This window comes from Bos indicus x Bos taurus, chromosome 15, assembly GCF_003369695.1.
Source record: "Bos indicus x Bos taurus breed Angus x Brahman F1 hybrid chromosome 15, Bos_hybrid_MaternalHap_v2.0, whole genome shotgun sequence".
Taxonomy (NCBI): Eukaryota; Metazoa; Chordata; class Mammalia; order Artiodactyla; family Bovidae; genus Bos; species Bos indicus x Bos taurus.
In genome coordinates, this window is record NC_040090.1 from 68,123,328 (window position 1) to 68,135,744 (window position 12,417).

At 37.0% G+C, this 12,417-nt stretch overlaps 1 protein-coding gene across 3 annotated transcripts in view; it reads right to left on the reverse strand.

Moving 5' to 3' along the window:
* CWF19L2 (CWF19 like cell cycle control factor 2) overlaps positions 1-12,417 on the reverse strand; it is a 144,512-nt gene that overhangs the window by 17,958 nt on the left and 114,137 nt on the right. For all 3 annotated transcript variants that reach the window (XM_027563860.1, XM_027563861.1, XM_027563859.1), the window contains 2 exons: positions 8,620-8,775; positions 4,095-4,175 (listed from right to left, as the gene is read on the reverse strand). In XM_027563860.1, coding sequence (XP_027419661.1) covers positions 4,095-4,175; positions 8,620-8,775 — 237 coding nt within the window. The remainder of the gene's footprint in view (positions 1-4,094; positions 4,176-8,619; positions 8,776-12,417) is intronic.

Genomic DNA, 12,417 nt, shown 5'->3' on the forward strand with positions numbered 1-12,417 from the left:
CATGTCCATTGACTTGGTGATGCCATCCAACCATCTCATCCTCTGTTGCCCTCTTCTCTTTCTGCCTTCAATCTTTCCCAGCATCAGGGTCTTTTCCAATGAGTCAGCTCTTTGTATCAGATGGCCAAAGTATTTGCTTTTTAATACACTGTCTAGGTTTGTCATGGGCCTTCCTGGTGGTAAAGAATCTGCCTGCAAGGCAGGAGATGCAGGTTCGATCCCTGGGTGGGGAAGATCTCCTGGAGGAGGGCATGGCAACCCACTCCACTATTCTTGCCTGGAGAATGCCAATGACAAAGGAGCCTGGTGAGCTATGGTCCACTGGGTCACAAAAGGACAGACACAACTGAAGCGACTGAGCACTGTTTGTCATAGCTCTCCTTCCAAGAAGCAATCGTCTTCTAATTCCATGACTGCAGTCACCATACACAGGGAGGTTAGAGCCCAAGAAGAGGAAATCTTTCACTGCTTCCACCTTTTCCCCTTCAATTTGCAATGAAGAGATGGGACCAAATGCCATTTTAGTTATTTTAATATTGAGTTTTAAGCCAGCTTTTCCACTCTCTTCTTTCACCCTCATCAAGAGGCTCTTTAGTTCAACCTCACTTTCTGCCAGTATAGTAGTATCATCTGCATATCTGAGGTTGTTGATATTTCTCCTGGTAACCTTGATTCTAGCTTGTAAGTCATCGAGCCCAGCATTTCGTATAATATACTAAGCTAAGCACATCATGTATAAGCTAAATGAACAGGGTGACAATACACAGCCTCGTTGTATTCCTTTCTCAATTTTGAACCAGTCCATTGTTCCATATAAGGTCCTAACTGTTGCTTTTTGACCTTCATACAGGTTTCGCAGGAGACAAGTAAGACGATCTGGTATTCCCATCTCTTTAAGAATTTTCCAGAGTTTGTTATGATCCACACAGTCAAAGTCTTTAGCATAGTTAATAAAACAGAAGTAGATGTTTTGCTGGAAATCCTTTGCTTTCTCTATGATCCAGTGAAAGTTGGCAATTTCATCTCTGGTTCCTCTGCCTTTTCTAAACCCAGTTTGTACATCTTGGAAGTTCTTGTTTCACGTAATGCTGAAGCCTAGCCTGAAGGATTTTGAGCATAACTTTACTAGCATGGAAAGTGACTGCAAGTGTCCAGTAGTTTGAACATTCTTTAGCACTGCCCTTCTTGGGAACTGGGATGAAGACTGACCTTTTCCAGTCCGGTGGCCACTGCTGCTGCTACTGCTAAGTCACTTCAGTTGTGTCCGACTCTATGCGACCCCAGAGACGACAGCCCACGAGGCTTCCCCATCCCTGGGATTTTCCAGGCAAGAACACTGGATTGGGTTGCCATTTCCTTCTCCAATGCGTGAAAGTGAAAAGTGAAAGGGAAGTCGCTCAGTCGTGTCCAACTCTTAACGACTCCATGTACTGCAGCCTAACAGGCTCCTCCATCCATGGGATTTTCCAGGCAAGAGTACTGGAGTGGGGTGCCATTGCCTAGGTTTTCCAAATTTGCTGACATATTGAGTGCAGCACTTTAACAGCATCATCTTTTAGGATTTTAAACAGCTCTGCTGGAATTCCATCACCTCCACTAGCTTTATTGGCAGCAGTGCTTCCTAATGCCCTTTTGACTTCACACTCCAGGATGTCTGGCTCTAGGTGAGTTATCACACCATTGTGGTTATCTGGGTCATTAAGATCTTTTGTGTAGAGTTCTTCTGTTTGTTCTTGACATCTCTTCTTGATCTCTTCTGCTTCTGTTAGGTCTCCACTGTTTCTGTCCTTTACTGTGCCCATATTTACATGAAATGTTCCTTTGAAGTTTCCAATTTTCTTGAAGAGATCTCTAGTCTCCTTCATGGTCACTGCCTTGTCATGTTGAAGGGGCTTGCATAACTCTATGAAGCTATAAACCATGCCATGCAGGGCCACTCAAGACGGACAGTTTCCACTGGAGAGTTCTGACATAATGTGGTCCACTGGAGGAAGGCATGGCAAACCACCCCAGTATTCTTGCTATAAGAACCCCATGAATTGTATAAAAAGCCAAATGTTCATCAGTTCAGTTCAATCACTCAGTTGTGTCTGACTCTTTGCAACCACATGGATTACAGCATGCCAGGCTTCCCTGTCCATCACCAACTCCGGGAGCTTGCTCAAACTCATGTCCATCAAGTTGGTGATGCCATCCAACCATCTCATCCTCTGTCATCCCCTTCTCCTCCTGCCTTCAATCTTCCCTAGCTTCAGGGTCTTTTCCAACGGTCAGTTCTTCACATCAGATGGCCAAAGTATTGGAGTTACCGTTTCAGCATCAGTCCTTCCAATGAATATTCAGGACTGATTTCCCTTAGGATTGACTGGTTGGAAAATGTTCATAGAAACATTATTTACAATAGCCAAGATATGAAATCATCTTAAGTGTCCATCGACAGACGAATGGATAAAGATGTTAAAAAGAACAGAATTTTGCTATCTGCAGCAACATGGATGGACTTGGATGGCATTAGGCATTATGGGAATTGAAATAAGGCAGAGAAGGACAAATACTATATGATATCACTTATACATGGAATCGAAAAAATATAACAAACTAATGAATAAAGGGGAAAAGCAGCAGACATATAGATATAGAGAACACACTGGTGGTTACCAGTACCAATGAGCAGGGGTGATGGGGTGGGGGAGTTGAAGGTACAAACTATCATGTGTAAGATAGGCTCAAGGATGTATTGTATAACATGGAGAAAACAGCCAATATTTTGTAATAACTGTAAATGGAAAGTAAACTTTTAAAATTGTATTAAATTTCTTTTTAATTTTTAAAAAGAGAAAAGACTTATAAATGGTTTTACTTTTGAATTAAAACTGTCTCCAATAATGCAGATTTCAATCTTTTGTCTGGGATATAATAAATGTAATATATTAAAGGTAATAAAGGATATAAAAAGAGAGATTCTATTAGTCACATGTATCAGGAGTCTGGATTTCCAAAAGAAATGCGAGAGAAATATTCTAGTGATATCTTCTATAATAAGGGTCAGCAAAATTTTAAAAACTTATAAAAAACTTTTTAAAACCTATAATAAAAGTTTTAATTTAAATAAAATAATGTGGGCATTGCAGATCATAAAATTTTTATTGTAACTCTCAATTCTGCCCTTGTAGCATGAAAGCAGCCCAAAACAGTACTTATACAAGGATATATCTATGTTACTATAAAACTTCATTCACACAAACAAGGCAGGAGGCTGGATTTAGTACAAAGAATGCAGTTCCCAACTCTTGCACCAGAATATAAAAAGTCTTTGCTCTGCTTCATTATGTATAAATGTACCTAGAACACTGCCTGGTAAATAGCAGGCACTCAAATATACATTCATATAATACTCTTTTCATAGGAAAAAAAAAAAGAAATCTATACTTCTATTATATATCTATTCCATTTAATGTATATTTCTAGAAAAGAAGGAGGTTACTACAGAAGTACTCAAGTGCTCCTTCAATTTAAAACTTGACCTGAAAATCAAGATTAAACTATGAAGCATGATTAGTAAAGACTATAAAAGAAAAATGTATTCATAATCTAACTCAACTACTATTTTAAAGGAACGTAACAGTGAACCTATGTATAAGCCCTCCCTGCCAAAAAAAGGAACGAGAAATAGAGTTTTAAATTCAAAACAGGATCTTTAGGAAAGACCAATGTTTTTCTCATTACAAATTCAGGAACAAGAAAGCATCTTTCCTCACTTGTCCCACAGAGGCTGACAATCTCATAAGAAGAACTTTCACGGCTGAGAATCTCATAAGAAGAATTTTCACGGCAGTCTTATGGCTGTCATAACCAATTATAAGGACTACTGCAGAGAGCCGGAAAATCAGGAATAAATATTCATATAAGCCACTAGACAAATAAGGATTTGCTAGACCAGGTAAGATGAAAGTAATTTCTTCTTCATTTATAGAATTATATGTACTTCACCTTTGGTCACTGAGCCAAATGGTCTCTTTCTCAAATAAGATATGGAAATTACAAAGATTCTAACAGTAGGATTATTTCTTTTATTAAGAAAAAGTAATACTTACAGACTTTCTGATGTCTTTTGAAGAGAGATCAATCAATTTCTTGTTTATAGACCATTCTTCATCAGATTCCATTATGGCTTTCTAAGAAATAACCATTTGTTAATGAAAATATACAAGTAAATACAAAGAAACAGTTTAAAAATAAAGTAATACGGTGAACCAGCTATAGGGTATAATATACATGTTAGGTCATTATTATCAATGAATTAACCCTTTAATTTCTGTTACTTAAAATTGGAATTTCTTGATTTCATACAAGTCTGATCTTCACCCAAATTTATTCTATATTACTCATTCTATATTCCTGTATATAAAAATTCACAAATTTCCTACTCCATTCATAGCATGTGTGCATGCTTAGCCTTTCAGCTGTGTCTGACTCTTTGTGACCCCATGGACTACAGCTTGCCAGGCTCCTCTGTCCATGAGATTATCCCAGCAAGAATACTGGAGTGGCTTCTATTTCCTCCTCCAGGGGATCTTCCCAAACCAGGGATCAAATCCATGGCTCTTGCATCTCCTGCATGGGAAGAAGAGCTGTTTTTTGTTTTTTTTTTTTTTTGGAGGCTAATTACTTTACAAGAATACAAGTAAAGTAATGCAAAAAAAAAAAAAAGAAATGCAAAAAAGCTAAATGGCTGTCTGAGGAGGCCTTACAAATAGCTGTGAAAAGAAGAGGAGCAAAAAGCAAAGGAGAAAAGGAAAGATATAACCATTTGAATGCAGAGTTCCAAAGAATAGCAAGGAGAGATAAGAAAGCCTTCCCCAGTGATCCCTGCAAAGAAATAGAGGAAAACAATACAATGGGAAAGACTAGAGATCTCTTCAAGAAAATTAGAGACACCAAGGGAAGATTTCATGCAAAGATGAGCTCAATAAAGGACAGAAATGGTATGGACCTAACAGAAGCAGAAGATATTAAGAAGAGGTGGCAAGAATACACAGAAGAACTGTACAAAAAAGATCTTCATGACCCAGATAACCACGATGGTGTGATCACTCACCTAGAGCCAGACATCCTGGAATGTGAAGTCAAATAGGCCTTAGGAAGCATCAGTACAAACAAAGCTAGTGGAGGCAATGGAATTCCAATTGAGCTATTTCAAATCCTGAAAGATGATGCTGTGAAAGTGCTACACTCAATATGCCAGCAATTTTAGAAAACTCAACAGTGGCCACAGGACTGGAAAAGAATCCCAATCCCAAAGTAGGGCAATGCCAAAGAATGCTCAATGAGTGCACAACTGCACTCATCTCAAACGCTAGTAAAGTAATGCTCAAAATTCTCCAAGCCAGGCTTCAACAATACATTAACTGTGAACTTCCAGATGTTTAAGAAAAGGCAAAGGAACCAGAGATCAAATTGCCAACATCAGCTGGATCATCAAAAAAGCAAAGAGAGTTCCAGAAAAGCATCTATTTCTGCTTCATTGACTATGCCAAAGCCTTTGACTGTGTGGATCACCACAAACTGTGGAAAAGTCTTAAAAAGATGGGAATACCAGCCCACCTGACCTGCCTCATGAGAAATCTGTATGCAGGTCAGGAAGCAACAGTTAGAACTGGACATGGAACAACAGACTGGTTCCAAATACGAAAAGGAATACATCAAGGCTGTATATTGTCACCCTGCTTATTTAACTTATATGCAGAGTACATCATGAAAAATGCTGGGCTGGATGAAGCACAAGCTGAAATCAAGATTGCCGGGAGAAGTATCAATAACCTCAGATATGCAGATGACACCACCCTTACAACAGAAAGCAAAGAAGAACTAAAGAGACTCTTGATGAAGGTGAAAGAGGAGAGTGAAAAAGTTGGCTTAAAACTCAACATTCAGAAAACTAAGATCATGGCATTCGATCCCATCACTTCATGGCAAATAGATAGGGAAACAATGGACAGTGACAGACTTTATTTTTTGGGCTCCAAAATCACTGCATATGGTGACTGCAGCTATGAAATTAAAAGATGCTTACTCCTTGGAAGGAAAGTTATGACCAGTCTAGACAGCATATTGAAAAGCAGAGACACTACTTTTCAAACAAAGGTCCATCTAGTCAAGGCTACGGTTTTTCCAGTAGTCATGTATGGATGTGAGAGGTGGACTATAAAGAAAGCTGAGCACCAAAGAATTGATGCTTTTGAACTGTGGTGCTGGAGAAGACTCTTCGAGAGTCCCTGGGACTGCAAGGAGATCCAACCAGTCCATCCTAAAGGAAATCAGTCCTAGCTATTCATTGGAAGGACTGATGCTGAAGCTGAAACTCCAATACTTTGGCCACCTGATGCAAAGAACTGACTCATCTGAAAGGACCCTGATGCTCGAAAGATAGAAGGCGGGAGGATAAGGGGCTGACAGAGGATAAGACGGTTGGATGGCATCACCAACTCGATGGACATGAGTTTGAGTAAACTCTGGGAGTTGGTGATGGACAAGGAGGCCTGGCATGCTGCAGTCCATAGGGTCACAAAGTGGACACGATGGAATGACTGAACTGAACTGAATTACAATATTATGGTGGTTTTTGCCATACACTGACATGAATCAGCCACGGCTGGACATGTGGCCCCCGGCTTCAAACCCCCCTCCCACCACCCTTCCCGTTCCATTCCTCTGGGTTGTCCCTGTGCACCAGCTTTGAGTGCCCTATTTTATGCCTCAAACTTGGACTGGTCATCTATTTCACATATGTTAATATACATGTTTCAACTCTATTCTTTCAAATCTCCCACCCTCATGGCAGGTAGATTCTTTACCACTGAGCCACCTGGGAATCCCATTCCATTCACAGACATCAACTCAAATAAATTCAATTTGCTTTATTGCTCTTCTTTGAAATATAAGAAATTATTTATGTGCTTTCTGGTAACCAAATACTTGAACTATTTCTGGTTACAGAAAAAAGGAGCAAAACTGTATGGGAAAAAAGACATAGAAATGGAATTATAAGTCTTATCTAAGCTAATCAATATGTCTAATATGTATTATAAAAAAATATGTAATAGAAAGAAGCACTAGGGTGATAAGTATAAAATACTCTCATTTTATAATAACAGCACTATAATGAAGCAAATTTAAATGTGAAATTAACATTCAAATAAGCATAGTATACTGCTATGTGTTTCTTGTGTTGACACTATAATGTAGTACATTTGATAGACAATTGAAGCCAGATCAAATATATACATCTTTAATGATCATATAAGAGTTAGTATAGAAAAGTGATATATCATTCTTCTAAAAGATGAGACTTCTGTCACCCACCATTGAGCAACAGTAGGTGCTTATGTTGTGCCCTATATACTTCAATACTTACATTCATAATCTAGTACTCTACTGAGGAAGTATAAGAGAAAAAGAAAAGACACTGAAGAAAAGCATAATAATCTCTTTCTCAATTGATTTTGTTTAACACAGGACTGATACAGAGTTGCAGATTATCTGGCTTGTCTGTATTTTAATAGCATGACATTTCAAAGCAAATAATCAGATTGTTTTTCAAAATTTCTACAGGAAAAGTAGATTTTCACCACCTCAGCAACCTTAATAGGTTTTATAATTCTTTTTTAAAAATAATCTTTTTTACTGGGATTTGTAGTCCATATTAATTAAACTTTACAATCCTACACTGTCTAAACTTTGCAAGTTCCTGTATCACCTCAACAAAACATAATCTTTTTTAAATGTAGATGTTACTATTCCATATACGTTCTACATTTACAAATTTATATTAGTCTATAAATTATACTGCACTCAGGTCAGTATTAAACAAAGGTTATTTAGCTAAACCTGCCTGAACATTATGGGCTTTTCTAGTGGCTCCATGGTAAAGAAACCACCTGGCCGAGCAGGAGACCCCTGGAGAGAGAAATGGCAACACGCCTCTGGGAAATCCCATTGATAGAGAAGCCTGGCAGGCTATAGTCCATGGGCTCGCAAAACAGTGAGACACAGCTTAGCGACTGAGCACACACGGATGCATGCTTGAACATTATAATGAAACCTAATTGTTTAAGAACTCTAATCATTTATTGTAATGTTCAAAAATGCACGGCAAGGTTAGATTTTAGTTTCTTTTTACAAACAGCATGATGAAATATTAAATACTAAAACTTACAGCAATAACTTATCTCAGCAATTGTAATTTATACTGTTTGCATATAACTATCTCTGACTCTGATGAACTTCAATGGTAAGTTTTCTAGAGTTATGACTATAATTTTGACTTGAAAGTACTTCAAGGTAAAACTCTGATTTTTCATTTGAGAAATTAACATAGAAATTACAAATTACTATTTGATACTATATTCACACTTACAAATAAGCATGCTTTTAAAGGTCAAAATTTCAAATTTATTTCTTCAAAAATTTAAACAGCAGAATTTTTTGTGCTTTACATCATTTCTTAATGATATAAAAATTGATAAGTATATAGGAGAAAAATATCAGAATAAAGATAACTGTTTTCAAAACCATAATACAATAAAAAATAAATATGTATGTAAAGATTATTATAAATACCTTAAAATAAATGGGAGCCATATCACCCACTTCCTTTGGGAGAGGAATACATTCATAAACCATATGGTACTGTTTCTTCATGTTCATATTCGTTTCTAAAAAGATACAGTCCAATCCTTTCTCTTCAAACATTTTCACCAATGATTTTCTAAACATCTGAAGAAAGCAAAATGGCTAGGTAAATAAAGCAATGATAGGAGATTCAAAAAATGAAAACAATAAAAAGTGTAGCAAATTCTTTAAAAAAAAAGAAATATTAAACAATGTTGGAATTCTATAATGTTACCTTATAGTTACTTTACTTTCTAAATCTACCACATTTCACATAGTTAAGCAACATTTTTTTTAACTGAAACTCACTCTGCTCAGTATTATGTATATATCACAAACAGTTTCAATAAACTAATAAAAGGAAGTGATAAAATCAAAATTACATGGTAAATTACATAGAACTAACAGTAAAAGCATATAAAAACATCCAAAAACCAAAAAGAAAAGTACTCTGAGCAGGTAGGCATCCTTAAATTCAGTGAGACAAGCAGAATTCACTTCCAATTATTTTTCTGACCTCAAAGTAACTTCATTTGCTGGTTCCCTTTGTATGTGTGCTGATCCTTCACTTGCAAATTTTCATTCAGCATAATTTCCTCGAGATTCAACCAGGTTATGTTAAGACCCTGCCTAGTTACTGCCACGTGGAGACAGCAGTTCAGGTTTGCCACTGAAGCCTCTCTTGCCACCCAAAACAGGGAAAGGATACAAATTACTGCTGGGTAGGGGGTGGGAGTTCTAGATTCCCATGAGGTCTCCTCTGACTATTTAATACTGATCCCTCATCACTATTCAATTTTCCAATCCTTTTATATATAAACAAGAGCAAGTAGGGGAAAAAAAGCAAATAATGGCAATTTGACATGAACTAAAATGCTACCTAATAAGCAACAGATAGAGGATTCACTAGTCATTTCTAACCACAGCTAACTGTAAGTTCAGCATAGTCTCTTTACTTCAGATAATTTGCTGCTGAAGTCTTAGCTAATACCTATGATCTCATGGTAGGTGACTGTTAGCTAAATCATTATAGATGATTATAGACAATTGGTTCCCCTTTCAAAAATTGTCTGACTTTGGTATTATACTTTCTAAAATCACATTAATGGAGACAATGTACATACAATATTTAAATTATGATAAAATAATAATAAGATATAGGTATAAATATCTATATGATAAAATCAATTATTTAAATTTTGTACTTCCCATGCCTCCAATCTGTTATCTGTATATAAAAATGCTTCCCCCTAAAGGCTGTGTTCACTAAATTGTATCATTTTTTTCTGCTTGAGCAAACAAGAAGACGAAACTCCCCGTATCTCTGGGACTTAAGTGGGGCCGTGTTTAGTTCTGGGTAATGTATATGGAAATGACATGTGTTACAAGAGTTATCAAAAGGTAGTGTTGTCTTCTCACGTCTATTTTTTTCAAACCAAGGGTCTGAAAGGGAAGAACGGCACCACAGGAGAAGCTAATCATGGAAGAAATCTGAATGCCTGAATTACTTCTTGAAGGCAATCTTCCACAATGGATGATGATATAAGAAATTAACTTTAGCTGTCTCAAGGTATTGTGAATTAGGTGCTGTTTGCAACAACAGTGAAGAAGACACCAATGATATAACTCAAGCTGTTTCAGACAAATCAGAAAATGACAACAGAGAACTCTATTTTCCCACTCAACTATATCCCAGATAGTTATCTTCACATGTCTAATAATACATGCACAAAACAAAAAACAGCCAAATGGAAAGTACGTTTGGCTTTATAATATAGTTTTAAAGATTGTCTTTATTTTGTTAACTTAGAACATTTGTGAATTTTTATTTATTATGCATATTTTCAATTAATTGTTATTTATTGAATAATCGCTTAGTTCTGTGGAGAGAATTTTATAACATTAGAGAGAAGGAAAATAATTACTAGAATGGAACTATATACCTGAAAACCAATTGTTTAAAAAAATGAAAAAGTAGATTAAATACAACAGCAACAACAATAAAAATTTAGATACTCTAAAGATTATCTAATAAATTCTTTACTTCGGATTTTTTCATTAAGTCTTTTCTGGTTTAACTGTTGGATGACTGTTCTAGTGTCTATCTGGACAACAGCAAATAAGACAGACTTAAGATGTCATGGATTATAAATGAAACCTTAAAATCACTAAATTAGTAGTGATGCAAAAATAGTTCAATATTATAAAATGTATAAACATCATACCATTAGCCTCAAGGAGGACACACACACACACTTTTAAGTACTTCTCATATAGATATATATATGTATATTTATAAAAGACTTAAAATATATGAGTTTAATGGTATAATTTCAGGTTCAGTTCAGTTCAGTTGCACAGTCGAGTCTGACTCTTTGTGACCCCATGGACTGCAGCATGACAGGATTCCCTGTCCATTACCATCTCCTGGAACTTGCTCAAACTCATGTCCATTGAGTCAGTGATGCCATCCAATCACCTCATCCTCTGTCACCCTCTGCTCCTCCTGCCTTCAGTCTTTCCCAGCATCAGGGTCTTTTCAATGAGTCAGTTCTTTGCATCAGGTGGCCACAGTATTGGAGTTTCAGCTTTAGCATTAGTCCTTCCAATGAATATTCAGGACTGATTTCCTTTAGGATGGACTGATTGGATCTCCTTCCAGTTCAAGGGACTCTCAAGAGTCTTCTCCAACACCACAGTTCAAAAGCATCAATTCTTTGGTGCTTAGCTTTCTTTATGGTCGAACTCTCACATCCATACATAACTACTGGAAAAACCATACCTTTGACTATATGGACTTTGACTATTACTTTGTCGGCAAAGTAATGTCTCTGCTTTTTAATATGCTGTCTAGGTTGGTCATGGCTTTTCTTCCAAGGAGCATCTTTTACTTTCATGGTTGCAGTCACCATCTGCAGTGATTTTGGAGCCCAAGAAAATAAAGTCTGTCACTGTTTCCATTGTTTTCCCATTTATTTGTCATGAAGTGATGGGACCAGATGCCATGATCTTAGTTTTTGAATGTCAAGTTTTAAGGCAGCTTTTTCACTCTCCTCTTTCACTTTCATCAAGAGGCTCTTTAGTTCCCCTTCGCTTTGTGCCATAAAGGTGGTGTCATCTGAATATCTGAAGTTATTGATATTTCTCCCAGCAGTCTTGATTCCATCTTGTGCTTCATCCAGCCTGGCATTTCTCATGATGTACTATGCATATAAATTAAATAAGCAGGGTGACAGTATACGGCCCTGACATACTCCTTTCCCAAAATTGAGCCAGTCCATTTTTCCATGTCAGGTTCCAACTGTTGCTTATTGACCTGAATACAGGTTTCACAGGAGGCAGGTAAGGTGGCCTGGTATTCCCATCTCCTTAAGAATTTTCCAAAGTTTGTTGTGATCCACATAGTCAAAAGCTTTAGCATAGTCTATGAAGTAAAAGTAGATGTTTTTCTGAAATTCTCTTGCTTTTCCTATAATCCAATGGATGTTGGCAATTTGATCTCTGGTTTCTCTGCCTTTTCTAAATCCAGCTTCAACATCTGGGAGTTCTCAATTCATTACTCTGGAAGCCTGGCTTGGAGAATTTTGAGCATTACTTTGCTAGTATGTGAAATGAATGCAATTGTGCAGTAGTTTGAACATCCTTTTGCATTGCCCTTCTTTGGGGCTTGAATGAAAACACCTTTTCCAGTCCTGTGGCCATGCTGAGTTTTCCATATTTGCTGAGATACTGAGTGCAGCATTTTAA